The following is a 26,540-nucleotide window of genomic DNA, read 5'->3' on the forward strand; positions in this document are numbered from 1 at the left end:
TCCCCTGTCCTGTAAATCAGTTTGATAACCCTCCCCTCCCCTGTCCTGTAAATCAGTTTGATAACCCTCCCCTCCCCTGTCCTGTAAATCAGTGTGATAACCCTCCACTGTCCTGTAAATCAGTTTGACAACCCTCCCCTCCCCTGTCCTGTAAATCAGTTTGATAACCCTCCCCTCCCCTCCCCTGTCCTGTAAATCAGTGTGATAACCCTCCCCTCCCCTGTCCTGTAAATCAGTTTGATAACCCTCCCCTCCCCTGTCCTGTAAATCAGTGTGATAACCCTCCCCTGTCCTGTCCTGTAAAATCAGTTTGATAACCCTCCCCTCCCCTGTCCTGTAAATCAGTTTGATAACCCTCCCCTCCCCTGTCCTGTAAAATCAGTTTGATAACCCTCCCCTCCCCTGTCCTGTAAAATCAGTTTGATAACCCTCCCCTCCCCTGTCCTGTAAAATCAGTTTGATAACCCTCCCCTCCCCTGTCCTGTAAAATCAGTTTGATAACCCTCCCCTCCCCTGTCCTGTAAATCAGTTTGATAACCCTCCCCTCCCCTGTCCTGTAAATCAGTTTGATAACCCTCCCCTCCCCTGTCCTGTAAATCAGTTTGACAACCCTCCCCTCCCCTGTCCTGTAAATCAGTTTGACAACCCTCCCCTCCCCTGTCCTGTAAATCAGTTTGATAACCCTCCCCTGTCCTGTAAATCAGTTTGATAACCCTCCCCTCCCCTGTCCTGTAAATCAGTTTGATAACCCTCCACTGTCCTGTAAATCAGTTTGATAACCCTCCCCTGTCCTGTAAATCAGTTTGATAACCCTCCCCTCCCCTGTCCTGTAAATCAGTTTGACAACCCTCCCCTGTCCTGTAAATCAGTTTGATAACCCTCCCCTGTCCTGTAAATCAGTTTGATAACCCTCCCCTGTCCTGTAAATCAGTTTGACAACCCTCCCCTCCCCTGTCCTGTAAATCAGTTTGATAACCCTCCCCTGTCCTGTAAAATCAGTTTGATAACCCTCCCCTCCCCTGTCCTGTAAATCAGGTTGACAACCCTCCCCTCCCCTGTCCTGTAAATCAGTTTGACAACCCTCCCCTCCCCTGTCCTGTAAAATCAGTTTGATAACCCTCCCCTCCCCTGTCCTGTAAATCAGGTTGACAACCCTCCCCTCCCCTGTCCTGTAAATCAGGTTGACAACCCTCCCCTCCCCTGTCCTGTAAATCAGTTTGATAACCCTCCCCTCCCCTGTCCTGTAAATCAGTTTGATAACCCTCCCCTCCCCTGTCCTGTAAATCAGTTTGACAACCCTCCCCTGTCCTGTAAATCAGTGTGATAACCCTGCCCTCCCCTGTCCTGTAAATCAGTTTGACAACCCTCCCCTGTCCTGTAAATCAGTTTGATAACCCTCCCCTCCCCTGTCCTATAAATCAGTTTGACAACCCTCCCCTGTCCTGTAAATCAGTGTGATAACCCTCCCCTCCCCTGTCCTGTAAATCAGTGTGATAACCCTCCCCTCCCCTGTCCTGTAAAATCAGTTTGATAACCCTCCCCTCCCCTGTCCTGTAAAATCAGTTTGATAACCCTCCCCTCCCCTGTCCTGTAAAATCAGTTTGATAACCCTCCCCTCCCCTGTCCTGTAAAATCAGTTTGATAACCCTCCCCTCCCCTGTAAAATCAGTTTGACAACCCTCCCCTCCCCTGTCCTGTAAAATCAGTTTGATAACCCTCCCCTGTCCTGTAAATCAGTTTGATAACCCTCCCCTCCCCTGTCCTGTAAATCAGTTTGACAACCCTCCCCTGTCCTGTAAATCAGTGTGATAACCCTCCCCTGTCCTGTAAATCAGGTTGATAACCCTCCCCTCCCCTGTCCTGTAAAATCAGTTTGATAATCCTCCCCTGTCCTGTAAATCAGTGTGATAACCCTCCCCTGTCCTGTAAATCAGTGTGATAACCCTCCCCTGTCCTGTAAATCAGTTTGATAACCCTCCCCTGTCCTGTAAATCAGTGTGATAACCCTCCCCTGTCCTGTAAATCAGTTTGATAACCCTCCCCTCCGCTGTCCTGTAAATCAGTGTGATAACCCTCCCCTGTCCTGTAAATCAGTTTGATAACCCTCCCCTGTCCTGTAAATCAGTGTGATAACCCTCCCCTGTCCTGTAAATCAGTTTGATAACCCTCCCCTCCCCTGTCCTGTAAATCAGTTTGATAACCCTCCCCTCCCCTGTCCTGTAAATCAGTTTGACAACCCTCCCCTGTCCTGTAAAATCAGTTTGACAACCCTCCCCTGTCCTGTAAAATCAGTTTGACAACCCTCCCCTCCCCTGTCCTGTAAATCAGTTTGATAACCCTCCCCTCCCCTGTCCTGTAAAATCAGTTTGATAACCCTCCCCTGTCCTGTAAATCAGTTTGATAACCCTCCCCTCCCCTGTCCTGTAAAATCAGTTTGATAACCCTCCACCGTCCTGTAAATCAGTTTGATAACCCTCCCCTGTCCTGTAAAATCAGTTTGATAACCCTCCCCTCCCCTGTCCTGTAAATCAGTTTGACAACCCTCCCCTGTCCTGTAAAATCAGTTTGATAACCCTCCCCTGTCCTGTATAATCAGTTTGACAACCCTCCCCTCCCCTGTCCTGTAAATCAGTTTGATAACCCTCCCCTGTCCTGTAAAATCAGTTTGACAACCCTCCCCTGTCCTGTAAATCAGTTTGACAACCCTCCCCTGTCCTGTAAATCAGTTTGATAACCCTCCCCTGTCCTGTAAAATCAGTTTGACAACCCTCCCCTGTCCTGTAAATCAGTTTGACAACCCTCCCCTGTCCTGTAAATCAGTTTGATAACCCTCCCCTGTCCTGTAAAATCAGTTTGACAACCCTCCCCTGTCCTGTAAATCAGTTTGACAACCCTCCCCTGTCCTGTAAAATCAGTTTGATAACCCTCCCCTGTCCTGTAAAATCAGTTTGACAACCCTCCCCTGTCCTGTAAAATCAGTTTGATAACCCTCCCCTCCCCTGTCCTGTAAAATCAGTTTGACAACCCTCCCCTCCCCTGTCCTGTAAATCAGTTTGATAACCCTCCCCTGTCCTGTAAAATCAGTTTGACAACCCTCCCCTCCCCTGTCCTGTAAAATCAGTTTGACAACCCTCCCCTGTCCTGTAAAATTAGTTTGACAACCCTCCCCTGTCCTGTAAATCAGTTTGACAACCCTCCCCTGTCCTGTAAATCAGTTTGACAACCCTCCCCTGTCCTGTAAATCAGTTTGACAACCCTCCCCTGTCCTGTAAAATCAGTTTGACAACCCTCCCCTGTCCTGTAAAATCAGTTTGACAACCCTCCCCTGTCCTGTAAAATCAGTTTGACAACCCTCCACCGTCCCTTAAGCAATACGGTTTATTTCTGCACCCTTTTCCTGGAATCTGTCTGTGATGTTCAACCCTGAATTATCTCTGCAGCTCTTCTCATAGACTTCCTCCACATACGCTACTGACCAATTGAGAGGTAGCTAGATTGAAGATAAAGTCTGCATCCCAACTGACACCCTATTCCCTATATAGTGCACTACTGTTGCACAGGGCTGTGGTGAAAAGTAGTGCACTCTAGAGAATTAGGGGCCATTTGAGACGCAACCAACAGAGTCCCAAGGTTGAAGGTACATGTGTTGCTATAGTTACTGTCTGTCTCCGGTTGTCGGTACACCACGTGTAGAGGAGAGACGAGGTGTGTGTTGTGTTGTCGTTATACCATGTGTCATATCAGGAGGGGGGAGGGAGGGAGGAGGGAGGGGGGGATATCAGGAGGGAGGGAGGGAGGGGGGAGGGAGGGATATCAGGAGAGACGAGGGAGTGAGGGGGGAGGGGGGATATCAAGAGGGAGGGAGGGAGTGGGGATATCAGGAGGGAGGGAGGGAGGGATATCAGGAGGGAGGGAGGGAGGGGGGGAGGGATATCAGGAGAGACGAGGGAGGGAGGGGGAGGGGGGATATCAAGAGGGAGGGAGGGAGGGAGTGGGGATATCAGGAGGGAGGGAGGGAGGGAGGGAGGGAGGGAGGGAGGGAGGGAGGGAGGGAGGGAGGGAGGGAGGGAGGGAGGGAGGGAGGAGGGTATCAGGCTCTTTCTTACAGGTTACTCTACTGAGCAGCTGTGTTGCACTCTCTCACATCACTGTCCTCACTAACTCTGATATCAGGAGGGAGGGAGGGAGGAGAGGGGAGGGAGGGAGGGAGGGAGGGAGGGAGGGAGGGAGGGAGGGAGGGGGGGAGGGAGGGAGGGAGGCAGGCAGGCAGGCAGGCAGGCAGGCAGGCAGGCAGGCAGGCAGGCGGATGGATGGGAGCTGAGAGCTGTGGCGTCAGGGGAACAGATAGATAGTAGTCAGTATTACCAACAGTTAGTAGTTAGTATTACCAACAGTCAGTAGTCAGTATTACCAACAGTCAGTAGTTAGTATTACCAACAGTCAGTAGTCAGTATTACCAACAGTCAGTAGTCAGTATTACCAACAGTCAGTAGTCAGTATTACCAACAGTCAATATTACCAACAGTCAGTAGTCAGTATTACCAACAGTCAGTAGTCAGTATTACCAACAGTCAGTAGTCAGTATTACCAACAGTCAGTAGTCAGTATTACCAACAGTCAGTAGTCAGTATTACCAACAGTCAGTAGTCAGTATTACCAACAGTCAGTAGTCAGTATTACCAACAGTCAGTAGTCAGTATTACCAACAGTCAGTAGTCAGTATTACCAACAGTCAGTAGTCAGTATTACCAACAGTCAGTAGTCAGTATTACCAACAGTCAGTAGTCAGTATTACCAACAGTCAGTAATCAGTATTACCAACAGTCAGTAGTCAGTATTACCAACAGTCAGTAGTCAGTATTACCAACAGTCAGTAGTCAGTATTACCAACAGTCAGTATTACCAACAGTCAGTATTACCAACAGTCAGTAGTCAGTATTACCAACAGTCAGTAGTCAGTATTACCAACAGTCAGTAGTCAGTATTACCAACAGTCAGTAATCAGTATTACCAACAGTCAGTAGTCAGTATTACCAACAGTCAGTAGTTAGTATTACCAACAGTCAGTAGTCAGTATTACCAACAGTCAGTAGTCAGTATTACCAACAGTCAGTAGTCAGTATTACCAACAGTCAGTAGTCAGTATTACCAACAGTCAGTAGTTAGTATTACCAACAGTCAGTAGTCAGTATTACCAACAGTCAGTAGTCAGTATTACCAACAGTCAGTAGTCAGTATTACCAACAGTCAGTAGTCACTATTACCAACAGTTGGTTGGAGGTAAAACATGAACTTGTCCAAAGCAGTGTGTGTGTGTGTGTGTGTGTGTGTGTGTGTGTGTGTGTGTGTGTGTGTGTGTGTGTGTGTGTGTGTGTGTGTGTGTGTGTGTGTGTGTGTGTGTGTGTGTATCTGTGTCAGCCAACCTCTGTGACCTCTGTGTTGGTGTTTGAAGCTTTTAGCTGCCAATGAGGTGAGGTCAATATAATTCATATTTTGGTTGAGTATGTCCAAACGCTTAATATTGTAAAAGGTGCAATTAACTTGTACTAGTCAGTTAGCAGATGCTTTTACCCCAGAACGTGTCACTTACAAGAAGTGCTTGTAAATATAAAGGTAAACTAAAAAAGCTTCTTCCAAACCCGAGTTCGTTCGTACCGATCACCACAAAACGGAGAACGTTAACATTGGTATCAAGCTCATTCAGAAGAGGACAATATTTAAGCCTCGATTACACACAATCTACACTGAAAGTTACGTTGGAGTCACAGGTGTATCAGTAGAGAAACAGGTGTTACGTTGGAGTCACAGGTGTATCAACAGAGAAACAGGTGTTATGTTGGAGTCACAGGTGTAACAATAGAGAAACAGGTGTTACGTTGGAGTCACAGGTGTCACAATAGAGAAACAGGTGTTATGTGGAGTCACAGGTGTCACAATAGAGAAACAGGTGTTATGTGGAGTCACAGGTGTCACAATAGAGAAGCAGGTGTTATGTGGAGTCACAGGTGTAACAATAGAGAAACAGGTGTTACGTTGGAGTCACAGGTGTCACAATAGAGAAACAGGTGTTATGTGGAGTCACAGGTGTCACAATAGAGAAACAGGTGTTATGTGGAGTCACAGGTGTAACAATAGAGAAACAGGTGTTATGTGGAGTCACAGGTGTCACAATAGAGAAACAGGTGTTACGTTGGAGTCACAGGTGTAACAATAGAGAAACAGGTGTAACAATAGAGAAACAGGTGTTACGTTGGAGTCACAGGTGTTACGTTGGAGTCACAGGTGTATCAGTAGAGAAACAGGTGTAACAATAGAGAAACAGGTGTTATGTGGAGTCACAGGTGTATCAGTAGAGAAACAGGTGTTACGTTGGAGCCACAGGTGTAACAACAGAGAAACAGGTGTTACGTTGAGGTCACAGGTGTATCAGTAGAGAAACAGGTGTTACGTTGGAGTCACAGGTGTAACAACAGAGAAACAGGTGTTACGTTGAGGTCACAGGTGTATCAGTAGAGAAACAGGTGTTACGTTGGAGTCACAGGTGTAACAACAGAGAAACAGGTGTTACGTTGAGGTCACAGGTGTATCAGTAGAGAAACAGGTGTTACGTTGGAGTCACAGGTGTAACAACAGAGAAACAGGTGTTACGTTGAGGTCACAGGTGTATCAGTAGAGAAACAGGTGTTACGTTGGAGTCACAGGTGAATCAGTAGAGAAACAGGTGTTACGTTGGAGTCACAGGTGTAACAACAGAGAAACAGGTGTTACGTTGAGGTCACAGGTGTATCAGTAGAGAAACATGCCTACCTTTCTTTTTGATCGGTCAGATTTCTTGGACATATTCTTCATCTTCTTATGGAGATGGAATAACACCTGAGGGGGAAAGGAAACGCATCGTGAACATACCAGGCGGAACACATTCAGTTCTCTTTATACTCGAAATCGTAATAAAATAAAATAAATTGTAATAAATAAAAAATAAATTGTAATAAAATAAAAAATAAATTGTAATAAATTAAAATAAATTGTAATAAACTAAAATAAATTGTAATAAACTAAAATAAGTTGTAATAAACTAAAATAAATTGTAATAAATTAAAATAAATTGTAATAAAATAAAATAAATTGTAATAAATAAAAAATAAATTGTAATAAAATAAAAAATAAATTGTAATAAAATAAAAAATAAATTGTAATAAATTAAAATAAATTGTAATAAACTAAAATAAATTGTAATAAACTAAAATAAGTTGTAATAAACTAAAATAAATTGTAATAAACTAAAATAAATTGTAATAAACTAAAATAAATTGTAATAAACTAAAATAAATTGTAACAATGAAATTGTAATAAACAGTTAGCGGTTATGCGGATGAATGTATAAACGTTTCATTTTTATTTATTTTATTTTATTTCACCTTTATTTAACCACGTAGGCTAGTGGAGAACAAGTTGTCATTTACAACTGCGACCTGGCCAAGATGAAGCATAGCAGTGCGACACAAACAACAACACAGAGTTACACATGGAATAAACAAGCGTACAGTCAATAACACAATGGAAAAAAAAATCTATATACAGTGTGTGCAAATGAGGTAAGATAAGAGAGGTAAGGCAATAAATAGGCCACAGTGGCAAAAATAATTACAATTTAGCCATTTAGCATCATAACAGATCAAATGTGAAGATGAACTAGAGGTCCTTCCTCTTGGACAGTCAATCGGCCTTAATAACAGCACATCCCTGTCTAATCCGTTACCGTAACATACAGCACATCCCTGTCTAATCCGTTACCGTAACATACAGCACATCCCCGTCTAATCCGTTACCGTAACATACAGCACATCCCTGTCTAATCCGTTACCGTAACATACAGCACATCCCTGTCTAATCCGTTACCGTAACATACAGCACATCCCCGTCTAATCCGTTACCGTAACATACAGCACATCCCTGTCTAATCCGTTACCGTAACATACAGCACATCCCTGTCTAATCCGTTACCGTAACATACAGCACATCCCTGTCTAATCCGTTACCGTAACATACAGCACATCCCTGTCTAATCCGTTACCGTAACATACAGCACATCCCTGTCTAATCCGTTACCGTAACATACAGCACATCCCTGTCTAATCCGTTACCGTAACATACAGCACATCCCTGTCTAATCCGTTACTGTAACATACAGCACATCCCTGTCTAATCCGTTACCGTAACATACAGCACATCCCTGTCTAATCCGTTACTGTAACAAACAGCACATCCCTGTCTAATCCGTTACCGTAACATACAGCACATCCCTGTCTAATCCGTTACCGTAACATACACGGTCTCGGGATGACGTCGTCAACATTCCTCATGTACACATGTCCCATCACTGCTCTATGTCCCGTCACTGTTCTATGTCCCATCACTGTTCTATGTCCCATCACTGTTCTATGTCCCATCACTGCTCTATGTCCCATCACTGCTCTATGTCCCATCACTGCTCTATGTCCCATCACTGTTCTATGTCCCATCACTGTTCTATGTCCCATCACTGCTCTATGTCCCATCACTGCTCTATGTCCCATCACTGCTCTATGTCCCATCACTGCTCTATGTCCCATCACTGCTCTATGTCCCATCACTGCTCTATGTCCCATCACTGCTCTATGTCCCATCACTGCTCTATGTCCCATCACTGTTCTATGTCCCATTACTGCTCTATGTCCCATCACTGCTCTATGTCCCATCACTGTTCTATGTCCCATCACTGTTCTATGTCCCATCACTGTTCTATGTCCCATCACTGCTCTATGTCCCATCACTGCTCTATGTCCCGTCACTGTTCTATGTCCCATCACTGCTCTATGTCCCATCACTGCTCTATGTCCCGTCACTGTTCTATGTCCAATCACTGCTCTATGTGTACATGGGTATTGACACACAAGCACCAGCCCATCAGCTAGCTTAGTAGCACTCCAGGAAGCCTCAGCATTTGGCAAGACAGCAGAATCTGGGACCAGGCTATGGGGTTAAAAGCCCATCTCAGAGGAACATGAAATGGGTCAGAAATGAAATACAGAGTGTGTTTGTCTGAAATGACATCTTATCAAACATCTATTCTAGGTTGGAGGAGAAAAGCATAATGCTTAAGACTGTAGAGTGGGAGAATAATGTTCTCTGGAGGGATGAATCACGCTTCACCATCTGCCAGTCTGACGGACGAATCTGGGTTTGGCAGATGCCAGGAGAACGCTACCTGCCCCGATGCATACCAACCGTAAAGTTTGGCGGGGCTGTTTTTCATGGTTCGGATTCCTTTAGTTACAGTGAAGGGAAATCTTAACGCTACAGCGTACAATTACATTCTAGACCATTCTGTGCTTCCAACTTTGTGGCAACAGTTTGGGGGAAGGCCCTTTCCTGTTTCAGCATGACATTGCCACCGTGCACAAAGCCGAGATCCATGCAAAAAATGGTTTGTCAAGATCGGTGTGGAAGAACTTGACTGGCCTGCAAAGAATCCTGACCTCAACCCCATCAAACACCTCTTGGGATGAATTGGTGCGCCAACTGTGCTTTAAATGTTTTACCCAGAATGCATTCCAAATGGCACCCTATTCCCTATATAGTGCACTACTTTTGACCAGAGCCCTATGGAACCCTATTCCCTATATAGTGCACTACTTTTGACCAGAGCCCTATGGAACCATATTCCCTATATAGTGCCCTACTTTTGACCAGAGCCCTATGGAACCCTATTCCTTACATAGTGCACTACTGTTGACCAGAGCCCAATAAGCCTTTCTCATAGTAGTGCACTATAAAGTAAATAGAGTGTCATCTGGGACCGCAGACCCAGAATGAGCAAGAAGAGAGGTTATACAGAGGACAAATCCAATCTAACGTTATTCGCCACTTGCTTGGTAAACAACACGTGTAGAATAACAGTGAAATGCTGACTAGCGGGTCCTTGTCCAACAACGCAGAGCTAAAGATGAAAAATACATGGAAATAGGGACATGAGGAATAAATACACAGTGAAATGAATACACAGTGGAATGAATACACAGTGGAATAAATACACAGTGAAATGGATACACAGTGGAATAAATACACAGTGGAATAAATACACAGTGAAATGGATACACATTGGAATATATACACAGTGGAATAAATACACAGTGAAATGGATACACAGTGGAATATATACACAGTGGAATAAATACACAGTGAAATGGATACACAGTGGAATAAATACACAGTGGAATAAATACACAGTGGAATGAATACACAGTGGAATAAATACACAGTGGAATGAATACACAGTGGAATGAATACACAGTGGAATGAATACACAGTGGATTAAATACACAGTGGAATAAATGCACAGCGGAATATATACACAGTGGAATGAATACACAGTGGAATAAATACACAGTGGAATAAATACACAGTGAAATGAATACACAGTGGAATATATACACAGTGGAATAAATACACAGTGAAATGGATACACAGTGGAATATATACACAGTGGAATAAATACACAGTGAAATGGATACACAGTGGAATAAATACACAGTGGAATAAATACACAGTGGAATGAATACACAGTGGAATACATACACAGTGGAATGAATACACAGTGGAATGAATACACAGTGGAATGAATACACAGTGGGATAAATACACAGTGGAATAAATACACAGTGGAATAAATACACAGTGGAATAAATACACAGTGGAATAAATACACAGTGAAATGAATACACAGTGGCATGAATACACAGTGGAATGAATACACAGTGGGATAAATACACAGTGGAATGAATACACAGTGGAATAAATACACAGTAGAATGAATACACAGTGGAATAAATACACAGTGGAATAAATACACAGTGTTATGAATACACAGTGGAATATATACACAGTGGAATGAATACACAGTGGAATAAATACACAGTGGAATAAATACACAGTGGAATGAATACACAGTGGAATATATACACAGTGGAATGAATACACAGTGGAATAAATACACAGTGGAATGAATACACAGTGGAATAAATACACAGTAGAATAAATACACAGTGGAATATATACACAGTGGAATGAATACACAGTGGAATAAATACACAGTAGAATAAATACACAGTGGAATGAATACACAGTGGAATGAATACACAGTGGAATATATACACAGTGGAATGAGTACACAGTGGAATAAATACACAGTAGAATAAATACACAGTGGAATGAATACACAGTGGAATATATACACAGTGGAATAAATACACAGTAGAATGAATACACAGTGGAATGAATACACAGTGGAATGAATACACAGTGGAATATATACACAGTGGAATGAATACACAGTGGAATAAATACACAGTGGAATAAATACACAGTGGAATGAATACACAGTGGAATATATACACAGTGGAATGAATACACAGTGGAATATATACACAGTGGAATACATACACAGTGGAATGAATACACAGTGGAATAAATACACAGTGAAATGAATACACACGGGAATATATACACAGTGGAATAAATACACAGTGGAATAATCCATCAACATATTTCAGATACAAACCAGAAAGAGGACCTCTAGCAACACTAATGAGGAAATGTCACAGTCCCCTGAGATATAAATATGTTCCATTTAAACATTTTACAAATTCAGGCTCAAACTATTCCACTGGTAAAGATGTCTTGGAGAATACAGGACTTGGAGTATAGAGGGCTTGGAGAATAGAGGACTTGGAGAATAGAGGACTTGGAGAATAGAGGACTTGGAGTATAGAGGACTTGGAGAATAGAGGACTTGGAGTATAGAGGACTTGGAGTATAGAGGACTTGGAGAATAGAGGACTTGGAGTATAGAGGACTTGGAGTATAGAGGACTTGGAGAATAGAGGACTTGGAGTATAGAGGACTTGGAGAATAGAGGACTTGGAGTATAGAGGACTTGGAGTATAGAGGACTTGGAGTATAGAGGACTTGGAGAATAGAGGACTTGGAGTATAGAGGACTTGGAGAATAGAGGACTTGGAGTATAGAGGACTTGGAGAATAGAGGACTTGGAGAATAGAGGACTTGGAGAATAGAGGACTTGGAGAATAGAGGACTTGGAGTATAGAGGACTTGGAGAATAGAGGACTTGGAGTATAGAGGACTTGGAGAATAGAGGACTTGGAGAATAGAGGACTTGGAGAATAGAGGACTTGGAGAATAGAGGACTTGGAGAATAGAGGACTTGGAGTATAGAGGACTTGGATAATAGAGGATTTGGAGAATAGAGGACTTGGAGAATAGAGGACTTGGAGTATAGAGGACTTGGAGAATAGAGGACTTGGAGAATAGAGGACTTGGAGAATAGAGGACTTGGAGAATAGAGGACTTGGAGAACTTCTATCTCCTAGCTATAAGACTTTTAAATGGCCAACAACTGCTTCTCCCCCTCACACCTACGCTGCTGCTAAAATGATTACTGATTAGATGTATTGCTTCTGATATACTGCAGTTCATTGAGAGCTGATTGCCATTACTATTAGTATCCATCTATTCATCCTGCTACTGGTCACTAGTACTCCTGTGTACATGTATATATTACCATCAGTATTTATACACTGAGCGTACAAAACATTAGGAACACGTGCTCTTTCCATGACATTGACAGACCAGGTGAATCCAGGTGAAAGTTATGATCCCTTATTGATGTCACTTGTTAAATCCACTTCAATCAGTGTAGATGTAGGGGAGGAGACAGGTTCAAAATAATGATTTTTAAGCCTTGAGGATTGTGTGCCATTCAGAGGGTAAATGGGCAAGACAAAATATTCAAGTGCCGCATGTTTGTTGTCGAACGCTGTTGAACGCCGAAAGCTGAACGAGAGACTTCGGGTTGATTGTTTTTGTAAAGCTGACAGTGTTTCTATATACTTGTATTTTTATTTTGGATCCTGTGGTTCTGTTGGGCTTAGTTCCCTGTGAGCGCTGCTGTCGGTCCCGGGATCCCTCCAGGTTCCGCAGAGGGGGAAGTGGCAAACCTACACAAGCTACAGGGGAATCAACGCCCGCCTACTGTTTTCGTTTTCTTCCACCCCAGTAGCCGGACGCCGCTCTGGTCTGGTGGAAGTTTCGCCGCCGTGTTGGCTGTCCACAGCCGGCTGGCCGTGGCTCAGCAGGATTCCATCCCCGAAGGGGTCTCCCTCTTCCCTGGAGAACAGAGCGGTTCTCGACCCAACCAACCAGCCATGGAGATACGTCACTCGCCGTGGAAGTTCGAAGACAGCGTCCTCTGGCAACGGGGGTCTCCTTGGAGATGTTGAGCCCGGACCTGACACCGACCAGAAACAGCTTTGCCGCCCTGGATCCAGAGGTTCCAAGGCCGCCTTCCTTGGTGGCTTCCCATTCAAGATCAGATCCAGAGGTGCCTGCGTCTTCGTCCTCTGTTCTGTCTCCCTCTCCGGTGGCTTCTATCTCGGGTTCAGATCCTCGGAGCTCCCAGCCTCATCAGACCGTGAGGCTGCCTGAGAGACCGGCCCATTTAACATCACCAGCTGTCATCATACGCAGCTCTATGGTGAGAAACATCTTGGTTCTCAAGGCATAAACCCTGTTCTACCTAGACGTACGAGTACAGGACACCAAAAGGCTGCTTCCGACTGTTCTACGACAGATGCCGGGAGCTGACAATGTCATAGCCCACGTGGGGTCAAACAACATCAGGAGCTCGGAACATATGAAAATTCATTTTAAAGAACTGATTTTAACATTAAAAGCCTCTAAAAAACAGCCCATCATTTCAGGTCCAGTACCATCGTTGGGCCGCGGGTGTGAAAGATTCAGCAGACTGCTGGCATTACACATCTGGCTAAAAGACTGTAGCTCTGCTGGAGTCACTTTTATAGATAACTTTGACACCTTCTGGAAACAGAAGATGCTCTACAGGAATGAGGGAGTCCATCCAAATCATCTTGACTCCTGGACTCTGTCCACGCATTTCAAGGCTGCGTTGAAACAATGACTTATCAATGACCCAAGACCAGCTCAGATAATCCCTCCCATTGTGACAATGAGTAGTCATAATGCTGCATCAAATGTACATTATCCTGGGAGCGTTGGCAGACACAATGTAAGTAACTTAATGTATGTCCCTATAATTGCCCTGAATATCTTTGTTAATACTACAGCTATTGGATGCAGTATTCATGAGCCTATGAACCAGAGTTATACTGTTAGCACTGAGGTGGTGTGCCCTAGTAGGAAGACCACTGTTAACACTGAGGCGGTGTGTCCTAGTAGGAAGACCACTATTAACACTGAGACGATGTGTCCTAGTAGGAAGACCACTGTTAACACTGAGACGGTGTGTCCTAGTAGGAAGACCACTGTTAACACTGAGACGGTGTGTCCTAGTAGGAAGACCACTGTTAACACTGAGACGGTGTGTCCTAGTAGGAAGACCACTGTTAACACTGAGACGGTGTGTCCTAGTAGGAAGACCACTGTTAACACTGAGGTGGTGTGCCCTAGTAGGAAGACCACTGTTAACACTGAGGTGGTGTGTCCTAGTAGGAAGACCACTGTTAACACTGAGACGGTGTGTCCTAGTAGGAAGACCACTGTTAACACTGAGGCGGTGTGTCCTAGTAGGAAGACCACTGTTAACACTGAGGCGGTGTGTCCTAGTAGGAAGACCCCTGTTAACACTGAGGCGGTGTGTCCTAGTAGGAAGACCACTATTAACACTGAGACGATGTGTCCTAGTAGGAAGACCACTGTTAACACTGAGACGGTGTGTCCTAGTAGGAAGATCACTGTTAACACTGAGACGGTGTGTCCTAGTAGGAAGACCACTGTTAACACTGAGACGGTGTGTCCCAGTTGGAAGACCACTGTTAACACTGAGGTGGTGTGTCCCAGTAGGAAGACCACTGTTAACACTGAGGTGGTGTGTCCTAGGAGGAAGACCACCGTTAACACTGAGGTGGTGTGTCCTAGTAGGAAGACCACTGTTAACACTGAGGTGGTGTGTCCCAGTAGGAAGACCACTGTTAACACTGAGGCGGTGTGTCCTAGTAGGAAGACCACTGTTAACACTGAGGTGGCGTGTCCTAGTAGGAAGACCACTGTTAACACTGAGGCGGTGTGTCCTAGTAGGAAGACCACTGTTAACACTGAGGCGGTGTGTCCTATTAGGAAGACCACTGTTAACACTGAGACGGTGTGTCCCAGTTGGAAGACCACTGTTAACACTGAGGCGGTGTGTCCTACTAGGAAGACCACTGTTAACACTGAGGTGGTGTGTCCCAGTTGGAAGACCACTGTTAACACTGAGGCGGTGTGTCCTAGTAGGAAGACCACTGTTAACACTGAGACGGTGTGTCCTAGTAGGAAGACCACTGTTAACACTGAGACGGTGTGTCCTAGTAGGAAGACCACTGTTAACACTGAGACGGTGTGTCCTAGTAGGAAGACCACTGTTAACACTGAGGCGGTGTGTCCTAGTAGGAAGACCACTGTTAACACTGAGGTGGTGTGTCCTAGTAGGAAGACCACTGTTAGCACTGAGGTGGTGTGTCCTAGTAGGAAGACCACTGTTAACACTGAGACGGTGTGTCCTAGTAGGAAGACCACTGTTAACACTGAGGTGGTGTGTCCTAGTAGGAAGACCACTGTTAACACTGAGGCGGTGTGTCGTAGTAGGAAGACCACTGTTAACACTGAGGCGGTGTGTCCTAGTAGGAAGACCACTGTTAACACTGAGGTGGTGTGTCCTATTAGGAAGACCACTGTTAACACTGAGGCGGTGTGTCCTAGTAGGAAGACCACTGTTAACACTGAGGTGGTGTGTCCTAGTAGGAAGACCACTGTTAACACTGAGGTGGTGTGTCCTATTAGGAAGACCACTGTTAACACTGAGACGGTGTGTCCTAGTAGGAAGACCACTGTTAACACTGAGGTGGTGTGTCCTAGTAGGAAGACCACTGTTAACACTGAGGTGGTGTGTCCTAGTAGGAAGACCACTGTTAACACTGAGACGGTGTGTCCTAGTAAGAAGACCACTGTTAACACTGAGGCGGTGTGTCCTAGTAGGAAGACCACTGTTAACACTGAGGTGGTGTGCCCTAGTAGGAAGACCACTGTTAACACTGAGGTGGTGTGCCCTAGTAGGAAGACCACTGTTAACACTGAGGTGGTGTGTCCCAGTAGGAAGACCACTGTTAACACTGAGACGGTGTGTCCTAGTAGGAAGACCACTGTTAACACTGAGACGGTGTGTCCTAGTAGGAAGACCACTGTCAACACTGAGGTGGTGTGCCCTAGTAGGAAGACCACTGTCAACACTGAGGTGGTGTGTCCTAGTAGGAAGACCACTGTTAACACTGAGGTGGTGTGTCCTAGTAGGAAGACCACTGTTACCACTGAGGTGGTGTGTCCTAGTAGGAAGACCACTGTTAACACTGAGGTGGTGTGTCCTAGTAGGAAGACCACTTAACACTGAGGTGGTGTGTCCTAGTAGGAAGACCACTTAACACTGAGGTGGTGTGTCCTAGTAGGAAGACCACTGTTAGCACTGAGGTGGTGTGCCCTAGTAGGAAGACCACTGTTAGCACTGAGGTGGTGTGTCCTAGTAGGAAGACCACTGTCAACACTGAGGTGGTGTGTCCTAGTAGGAAGACCACTGTTAGCACTGAGGTGGTGTGTCCTAGTAGGAAGACCACTGTTAACACTGAGGTGGTGTGTCCTAGTAGGAAGACCACTGTTAACACTGAGGTGGTGTGTCCTAGTAGGAAGACCACTGTTAGCACTGAGGTGGTGTGTCCCAGTAGGAAGACCACTGTTAACACTGAGACGGTGTGTCCTAGCAGGAAGACCACTGTGCAGCTCACCCTGAACTATCAAGTCTAATTCCGATTAGCTTCCCAGTAAAGCAGGGAAAGCAATCAAGCAACCCAGAAAAGTGCTAAAAATATCCCACATTAACATATGCCGCCTGAGAAACAAAGTCCATGAAGCCAATAACTTGTAACAGACGACATTCATATTCTGAATATCTCTGAAACTCGCTTAGATAATACCTTTTGATGATACAGTGGTAGCAATAAATGGGTATAACATTTACAGAAAAGACAGAAACGCCCTCGTTGGCAGTGTTGTGGTCTATATTCAGAACCACATTCCTGTAAAGCTTAGAGAGGATCTCATGTTAAATACTGTTGAAGTAATATGGCTACAGGTTCATCTGCCTCGCCTAAAGCCCATTCTGGTGGGAAGCTGCTATTGACCACCAAGTGATAACAGTCAGTATCTGGATAATATGTGTGTGAAATGCTTGATAATGTATGTGATATCAACAGAGAGGTATATTTTCTGGGTGATTTAAATACTGACTGGCTTTCATCAACCTGTCCACTCAGGACAAAAACGTCAAACTGTAACCGGTGCCTGCAACCTGGTTCAGGTGGTCAGTCAACCTACCAGGGTATTTACAAATAGCACAGGAATGAAATCATCAACATGTATTGATCACATCTTTACTAACGCTGCAGATATTTGCTTTGAAGCGGTATCCAGATCCATAGGATGTATTGATCACAATATTGTAGCCATATCTAGGAAAACCACAGTTCCAAAGGCTGGGCCTTATATAGTTTATTTTTTATTTTGTTTAGTCACATGATTTCTTAATTTGCAGTACGTTGACCAATCAGTTGGGCTGCCAGACTTATTTGCCGTACCTTTTGTGTCACGCCCCCTGACCGTAGATTGCTTTGTATGTTTCTATTTTTTGTTTGGTTAGGGTGTGATGTGGGTGGGCATTCTATGTTTGTATGTCTAGGTTTTGTATTTCTTTGTTTTGGCCGGGTATGGTTCTTAATCAGGGACAGCTGTCTTTCGTTGTCTCTGATTGAGAACCATACTTAGGTAGCCTGTTTTCCCACTGTTAGTTGTGGGTGGTTATTTTCTGTTTAGTGTTGGTTGCACCTTGCAGGACTGTTTTCACGCTATTCTTTTTGTTATTTTGTATTCAGTGTTCAGTCAGTTACGCGGATAAAGATGAACACGTACCCCGCTGCATTTTGGTCTGACGATTCCTCTTCTTCTTCCGATGAATGCCGTGACATTTTGCCTCATCCCTCTCAACCATACCAATTTTTTCACTTCCTCATCAATCCAAGGGGATTTAACAGTTTTTCCAGTCATTTTCTTAATGGCTGTGTGCTTATTAGTAACTGGAATAAGCAATTCCATAAATGTGTGCAGCGTCTGGTTGCTCCTCATTAGACACCACGGACCAACAAATATTCTTTACGTCATCAACATATGAATCACTACAAAACTACTTGTATGACCTCTTAGACACTATACTATGAAACAAAGATAAATAATATGAAGAATGAAAAATCACCTTGAATGAAAAGTTTTGGGGAAAAAAGCCAACTCGGCTTCATCATTCATTGAGTCAGACGGCTCATTTATCACAAAACCCACTGATATTGCCAACACAATTAATGATTTTTTTCATTGGCAAGATAAACAAACTTAAGGAACTTAGGGATGACATGCCAGCAACAAACGCTGACACTACACATCCAAGTATATCTGACCTATTTATAAAAGACAGGAATTGTACTTTCGAATTCCGCAAAGTCAGTGCGGAAGAAATTCCGTAAAGTCAACAATGACAAGCCACCGGGGTCTGACAATCTGGATGGAAAATGACTGAGTATAATGGCGGACGGTATTGCCACAACTATTTGCCACATCTTCAATTTAAGCCCACTAGGCCCAATTTAAGCCAATTTAAGCCGAAGCGTGTGTCATGCTGTTCGTAATAATGACGGACGGACCAAGGCACAGCGTACGTAGAGTTCCACATATTTTATTACAGAAAGTGAAACTTAGAAAAAAACAAAACAATAAAGAATAAACGAACCGTGACGACAATGCAATGCTAACAGGCAACTAAGCATAAACAATATCCCATAACTCACAGGTTGGAAAAAAATGCTACTTAAGTAATGATCCCCAATTAGAGACAATGATAACCAGCTGCCTCTAATTGGGAATCATACCAAAAACCCCAACATAGAAAAAACAACCTAGAACCCCCACATAGAAAATATAAACTAGAACAACCCCCCCAGTCACGCCCTGACCTACTCTACCATAGAAAGCTTTCTATGGTCAGGACGTGACAGTGTGTGCCCTCAAGCCTGGCGGGAAGCTAAAGTCATTCCGCTACCCAAGAACAGTAAAGCCCCCTTTACTGGCTCAAATAGCCGACCAATCAGTCTGTTACCAACCCTTAGTAAACTTCTGCGGACAAATTGTGTTTGACCAGATACAATGCTATTTCACAGTAAACAAGTTGACGACGGACTTTCAGTACGCTTATAGGGAAGGACACTCAGCAAGTACGGCACTTACACTAATGACTGATGATTGGCTGAGAGAAATTGATGATAAAAGGATTGTGGGGGGCTGTCTTGTTAGACTTCAGTGCAGATTTTTGACATTATCGATCATAGTCTGCTGCTGGAAAAACATATGTGTTATGGCTTTACACCCCCTGCTATAATGTGGATGAAGAGGTACCTGTCAAAAAGAACACAGAGGGTGTTCTTTAATGGAAGCCTATCAAATATAATCCAGTTAGAATCAGGAATTCCCCAGGGTAGCTGTTTAGGCCCCTTGACTTTTTTCAATCTTTGCTAACGACATGCCACTGACTTTGAGTAAAGCCAGAGTTTCTATGTATGTGGATTGACTCAACACTATACACGTCAGCTACTACAGAGACTGAAATGACTGCAACACTCAACAAAGAGCTGCAGTTAGTTTCAGAGTGGGTGGCAAGGAAAAAGTTAGCCCTAAATATTTTTTAAACTAAAAGCACTAAACCCTAAACCTCAACTACATCTCGTAATAAATCATGTGGAAATTGAGCAAGTTGAGATGACTAAACTGTTTGGAGTAACCCTGGATTGTAAACTGTCATGGTCAAAACACATTGATACAACAGTAGCTAAGACGGGGGGGAAGTCTGTCCATAATAAAGTGTTGCTCTGCCCTCTTAACAACACTATCAACAGGGCAGGTCCTACAGGCCCTGGTTTTGTCACACCTGGACTACTGTTCAGTCGTGTGGTCAGGTGCCACAAAGAGGGACTTGGGAAAATTGCAATTGTCTCAGAACAGGGTAGCATGGCTGGCCCTTAAAAGTACATGGCGAGCTAACATTAATGACATGCATGTCAATCTCTCATGGCTCAAAGTGGAAGAGAGATTGACTTCCTCATTACATGTTTTTGTAAGAGGTGTTGACAAAATGAATGTACCGAGCTGTCTGTGTAAAATAATCATTGCACCTGTACACAGCCCATCTATAAATAGCCCACCCAACTACCTCATCCCCATATTGTTATTTATTTTTATGCTCCTTTGCACCCCAGTATCTCTACTTGCACATTCATCTTCTGCACATCTATCACTCCAATGTTAATTGCAAAATTGTAATTATTTCACCACTACGGCCTATTGATTGCCTTACCTCCCTAATCTTACTACATTTGCACACACTGTATATATACTTTTCTATTGTGTTATTGACTGTACGTTTGTTTATCCCATGTGTAACTCTGTGTTGTTGTTTGTGTCGCACTGCTTTGCTCTATCTTGTCCAGGTCGCAGTTGTAAATGACAACTTGTTCTCAACTGGCCTACCTGGTTAAATAAAGGTGATCTGGCCTACCTGGTTAAATAAAGGTTAAATAAAATAAAAAATATATATTAAAACATGGGCACAGACACAATGTAGAAACACATGATAACATACACACACACACGTACAAATGGATTTTGCGTTGTAGATATGTGGTAGTGGAGTATGGGCCTGAGATCGCACACTCAGTGTGTTGTGAATTCTGTAATGAATATATTGTAATATTTTTGACAATTGTTTAAATAACTGCCTTAATTTTGCCGGACCCCAAGATGAGGATTCAGGATGAATCAATAAAGTAAGTGTAACGCTCGTCGTTGGAATGAGAAGAGGAGGACCAAAGCGCAGCGTGGTAAGTGTCCATATTCAATTTATTAAACACTAAACAAAATAACAAAGGAGAACGCAACGAAACAGTTCTGTAAGGTGACAGACACATAACAGAAAATAATCACCCACCAAAACACAACGAAAAACAGGCTACCTAAATATGGCTCCCAATCAGAGACAACGACTGACACCTGCCTCTGATTGGGAACCACACTAGGCCAAACACATAGAAATAGAACAATAGAACAAAACATAGAAAAAACAACATAGAATGCCCACCCCAACTCACCCCCTGACCGAACTAAAATAAAGACATAACAAAGGAACTAAGGTCAGAGCGTGACAGTATGGTAGTAGGTGCCAGGTTTGAGTGTGTCAAGAACGACAACTCCGCTGGGTTTTTTAAAACTCAACAGTTACCCTGTGAGTATCAAGATTGGTTCGCCACCCAAAGGACATCCAGCCAATTTGACACAACTGTGGGAAGCATTGGAGTCAACATGGGTCAGCATCACTGTGGAAACGCTTTCAACACCTTGTAGAGTCCATGACCCGATGAATTGAGGCTGTTCTGAGGCAGAAACGGGGAGCAACACAATATTTTGGAAGGTGTTCCTAATGTTTTGTACATTCAGTGTTTATTCCTGCTGCCAGTCACTTTTCAGCCCTGTTTACATATATATTACCATCAGTATATTACCAGAAGTATTTATATATTCCTGCTGCCAGTCACTTTTCAGCCCTGTTTACATATATATTACCATCAGTATATTACCAGAAGTATTTATATATTTCTGCTGCCAGTCACTTTTCAGCCCTGTTTACATGTATATATTACCATCAGTATATTACTAGAAGTATTTATATATTTCTGCTACCAGTCACTTTTCAGCCCTGTTTGACTGACGATTGGCTGAGTTAAATTGATAATGAAAAGAGGGCTGTTTTGTTGGACGGCTTTTGACATTATCGATCATAGTCTGCTGCTGGAAAAACATGTGTTTTATGGCTATGTGTACCGTCCTATCACGCCTACACACACACACACACACACACACACATTCACCTGCTAACTCCCACTCACACTAACTCACACACACACACACACTCACACACACACACACACCTGCTAACTCACACACACACACCTGCTAACTCCCACTCACACACCTGCTAACTCCCACTCACACTAACTCACACACACACACACACACACCCACTAACTCACACACACACACACACACCATGTACTGTATGCTGCTGCCATTCGGTCTACTATTATAAAAGCTCTGGTTGTCATTTCTATGGTAATCTATCTGGACAGACAATGATTACATAGAATCTGACCAAATTATGCAAGATTTTAGTTCTGGGTTAGAAACAACAGTATTTTAGTTCTGGGTTAGTGACAGTATTTTAGTTCTGGGTTAAAAACAACAGTATTTTAGTCCTGGGTTAAGTGACAGTATTTTAGTTCTGGGTTAAGTGACAGTATTTTAGTTCTGGGTTAAACAACAGTATTTTAGTTCTGGGTAAGTGACAGTATTTTAGTTCTGGGTTAAGTGACAGTATTTTAGTTCTGGGTTAAACAACAGTATTTTAGTTCTGGGTAAGTGACAGTATTTTAGTTCTGGGTTAAACAACAGTATTTTAGTTCTGGGTTAAAAACAACAGTATTTTAGATCTGGGTTAAAAACAGTATTTTAGTTCTGGGTTAAACAACAGTATTTTAGTTCTGGGTTAAGTGACAGTATTTTAGTTCTGGGTTAAAAACAACAGTATTTTAGTTCTGGGTTAAACAACAGTATTTTAGTTCTGGGTTAAGTGACAGTATTTTAGATCTGGGTTAAAAACAACAGTATTTTAGTTTTGGGTTAAACAACAGTATTTTAGTTCTGGGTTAAACAACAGTATTTTAGTTCTGGGTTAAACAACAGTATTTTAGTTCTGGGTTAAACAACAGTATTTTAGTTCTGGGTTAAGTGACAGTATTTTAGTCCTGGGTTAAACAACAGTATTTTAGTTCTGGGTTAAGTGACAGTATTTTAGTTCTGGGCAAAGTGACACTATTTTAGTTCTGGGTTAAGTGACAGTATTTTAGTTGTGGGTTAAGCGACAATATGTGTATGGTAACAAATAACAACCCAAGTAGTTTGTCGAAGTAGTTCAGCCTGGAATCAACCTGTTACGGTGGTCCTCCTCCTTTTCGGTTGAAAAGGAGTGATGGAACCAAGGCGCAGCGGATTGTGAACACATAATTTATTAAACAAGACGGAAAAACACGAAAACGAAATACACTTGACTAATAAACAAAATAACAAACGGTGTAGACAGACCTGGACGACGAACTCACATAAACACGAAAACGCACGAACAGGGAAAATAGCCTACACATAAAATGACGAATGAACAAACAAACCGAAACAGTCCCGTATGGTGCGACAAACACTGACACAGGAGACAACCACCCACAACGAACACTGTGAAAACACCTACCTAAATATGACTCTTAATTAGAGGAACGCCAAACACCTGCCTCTAATTAAGAGCCATACCAGGCAACCCATAAACCAACATAGAAACAGAAAACATAGAATGCTCACCCAAACTCACGTCCTGACCAACTAACACAAACAACAAACTAACAGAAATTGGTCAGGAACGTGACACAACCATATGAAGGACTATATAAGTAATTTCTCGAGGTAACCCAGTCTGTAGTAAACCATTTGAAGGACTATATAGGACTGTCAGAAATTCTATCCCTCTGCACCCAACACCGCACGGGGTAAAAAAACTGTCACACAGCCGGGTACAAAGAGCACTGACACACGCGCAGGTTTTCCGGAGCGCAGGGGTGCCGCACATTCGCACTTTGTTCTCGCTCACAGCATTTATTGCCGCGCTTGGATGAAAAACATTAGCATTATAGCCCAATAAATGTCATCATGTGTCATCGTGTCATTTTCCATTATACAGGAGAGTGTTCCAACCTCACTAATGTACACCCTAACCTGTGCGTAAAAGGTAAGCGTTTGACAGTTTCTCTACTACAGAAGTAAAGTTGTCTTACCTTCGCATAGCAGCATATGATCAACCCCAACGGCAACAGATAGCCAATGACTAAAATAGCGACTTTGTAGGTGTGTTTGGAAGCTCTTGCGTACCACGCTTCCCAGCAGAACGAACTGTTTGGCGCGTCCGGATGGTCAGTAAGTATCTGGTGTTGCGCCACTGGTATTGAGAATATGAACGATAGCGTCCATATACCGCAGACCCCTATGAGGGCATTCCTCCTGTTGCGAATGCAGGGGGACTTTTTGGAGTGTACAACAGCTATGTACCTGTCCACTGACATGGCAACAAGCGTGAAGATGCTCACCAGCATACACACCATCACCAAATAGTGAACACATTTACATAAAAAGGCTCCAAATATCCACTCAGGTAGAGAGTATATAGTCGCCTGGAACGGGACACAGAATAGCAAAAACAATAGATCCGCTATACTTAAATTAAGGATGAAAATGTTTGTCGTACTTCTGTTGCGCCGGGCCTTGATTTTCCCTATTACTATCATCACTAGAGAGTTCCCGACGACACCCAGGAAAAATATACATCCAAAAATCACCGGAACAATCACCGCCTCCGGACCACCGTGGTCTTCTTCACCTGCACCCGCCGTTAGGTTGCCGGTGTTTAATAACTCGGTCCAGAGGTAGCCCGTTTCGTTGCCTGGCAGCAGCATGGTTTTCTCTCTCACACAGCCGCGGCGTCCTCGTCCAGACGTTCCAGGAGTTTAAAGAAATAACAGCGCTGCTATCTCCGGAGAAAGTGGTGATGTTGTCCAGAGCCTCGCATGGTAGACAATCAGGTCTATGTATATCACACTCAGTCCAGTAACACCGCTGTGTCAACTTCCAGATGTTTTGGGTTTAGGCTAATTTTACGCATCGTTTAGAGGAAATGGTTATGCGTTTTTATCCACTTGTGAGAAATTCCGCCTACAACAAGTGAAGGCTAGGTCTCCCGATGCGCGTCTTCGACGGAACACACTGACGACAGCCTGGCTACGACAGATACAGTATAGGCTAACCCAGGCAGTCATGAAGCGGTAAAAATGAAACCATGTGCGGTCCAAAACCTCGCGGAGCTCCTTATAGTAACATGAACACGGAGACCTTCCAGTGCTGGTTCCTTCTGCTGTTAAAAAACAAACAAAAAAACGTACTAAAACCTTAATGGTATAATTAAGCAATAAAAAACGAGGGGGTGTGGTATATGGCCAATATATCACGGCTAAGGACTGTTCATAAGCACTACGCAATGCCGCACTACGCAATGCCGTAGTATATTGGCCATATACCACAAACCCACGAGGTGCATTATTGCTATTATAAACAGGTTACCAACAGGTTGACAACCTCTACTGTGGAGTATGTCTGGAGATCATTATACCATGGAACTGAAAGGGTTTGAGTGAAACACTGTGAGGTGTGAAGATTGGAAAGAAAACAACAACCTATTTATACCTTGTCGGCTGCAGCAGTCTTTGATTTATACCAGTCCCTCGTCCTGTAACCTTGGTACCGGCTGCAGCAGTCTCTGATTTAGACCAGTCCATCGTCCTTTAACCTTGGTACCGGCTGCAGCGGTCTCTGATCTCTGATTTAGACCAGTCCCTCGTCCTGTAACCTTGGTATCAGCTGCAATGGTCTCTGATTTAGACCAGTCCCTCGTCCTGTAACCTTGGTACCGGCTGCAGCGGTCTCTGATCGCTGATTTATACCAGTCCCTCGTCCTGTAACCTTGGTACCGGCTAAAGCGGTCTCTGATTTAGACCAGTCCCTCGTCCTGTAACCTTGGTACCGGCTGCAGCGGTCTCTGATTTAGACCAGTCCCTCATCCTGTAACCTTGGTACCGGCTGCAGCGGTCTCTGATTTAGACCAGTCCCTCGCCCTGTAACCTTGGTACCGGCTGCAGCGGTCTCTGATTTAGACCAGTCCCTCGCCCTGTAACCTTGGTACCGGCTGCAGCGGTCTCTGATTTAGACCAGTCCCTCGTCCTGTAACCTTGGTACCGGCTGCAGCAGTCTCTGATTTAGACCAGTCCCTCGTCCTGTAACCTTGGTACCGGCTGCAGCAGTCTCTGATTTAGACCAGTCCCTCGTCCTGTAACCTTGGTACCGGCTGCAGCAGTCTCTGATTTATACCAGTCCCTCGTCCTGTAACCTTGGTACCGGCTGCAGCGGTCTCTGATCTCTGATTTATACCAGTCCCTCGTCCTGTAACCTTGGTACCGGCTGCAGCAGTCTCTGATTTATACCAGTCCCTCGTCCTGTAACCTTGGTACCGGCTGCAGCAGTCTCTGATTTACACCAGTCCCTCGTCCTGTAACCTTGGTACTGGCTGCAGCAGTCTCTGATTTATACCAGTCCCTCGTCCTGTAACCTTGGTACCGGTTGCAGCG

General features: G+C 43.9%; 1 protein-coding gene across 1 annotated transcript in view; it reads right to left on the reverse strand.

Moving 5' to 3' along the window:
• The window catches only part of LOC129852814 (galanin receptor type 1-like), a 40,510-nt gene extending 15,689 nt beyond the window's left edge, over positions 1-24,821 (reverse strand). Inside the window, exons 1-2 of the mRNA XM_055918463.1 lie at positions 24,144-24,821; positions 6,808-6,873 (exon numbers count right to left, since the gene is read on the reverse strand). Coding sequence (XP_055774438.1) covers positions 6,808-6,873; positions 24,144-24,818 — 741 coding nt within the window. The 5' untranslated portion in view covers positions 24,819-24,821. The remainder of the gene's footprint in view (positions 1-6,807; positions 6,874-24,143) is intronic.
• Between the last annotated feature and the right edge of the window lie 1,719 nt (positions 24,822-26,540).

Source organism: Salvelinus fontinalis, chromosome 4, assembly GCF_029448725.1.
Source record: "Salvelinus fontinalis isolate EN_2023a chromosome 4, ASM2944872v1, whole genome shotgun sequence".
NCBI lineage: Eukaryota > Metazoa > Chordata > Actinopteri > Salmoniformes > Salmonidae > Salvelinus > Salvelinus fontinalis.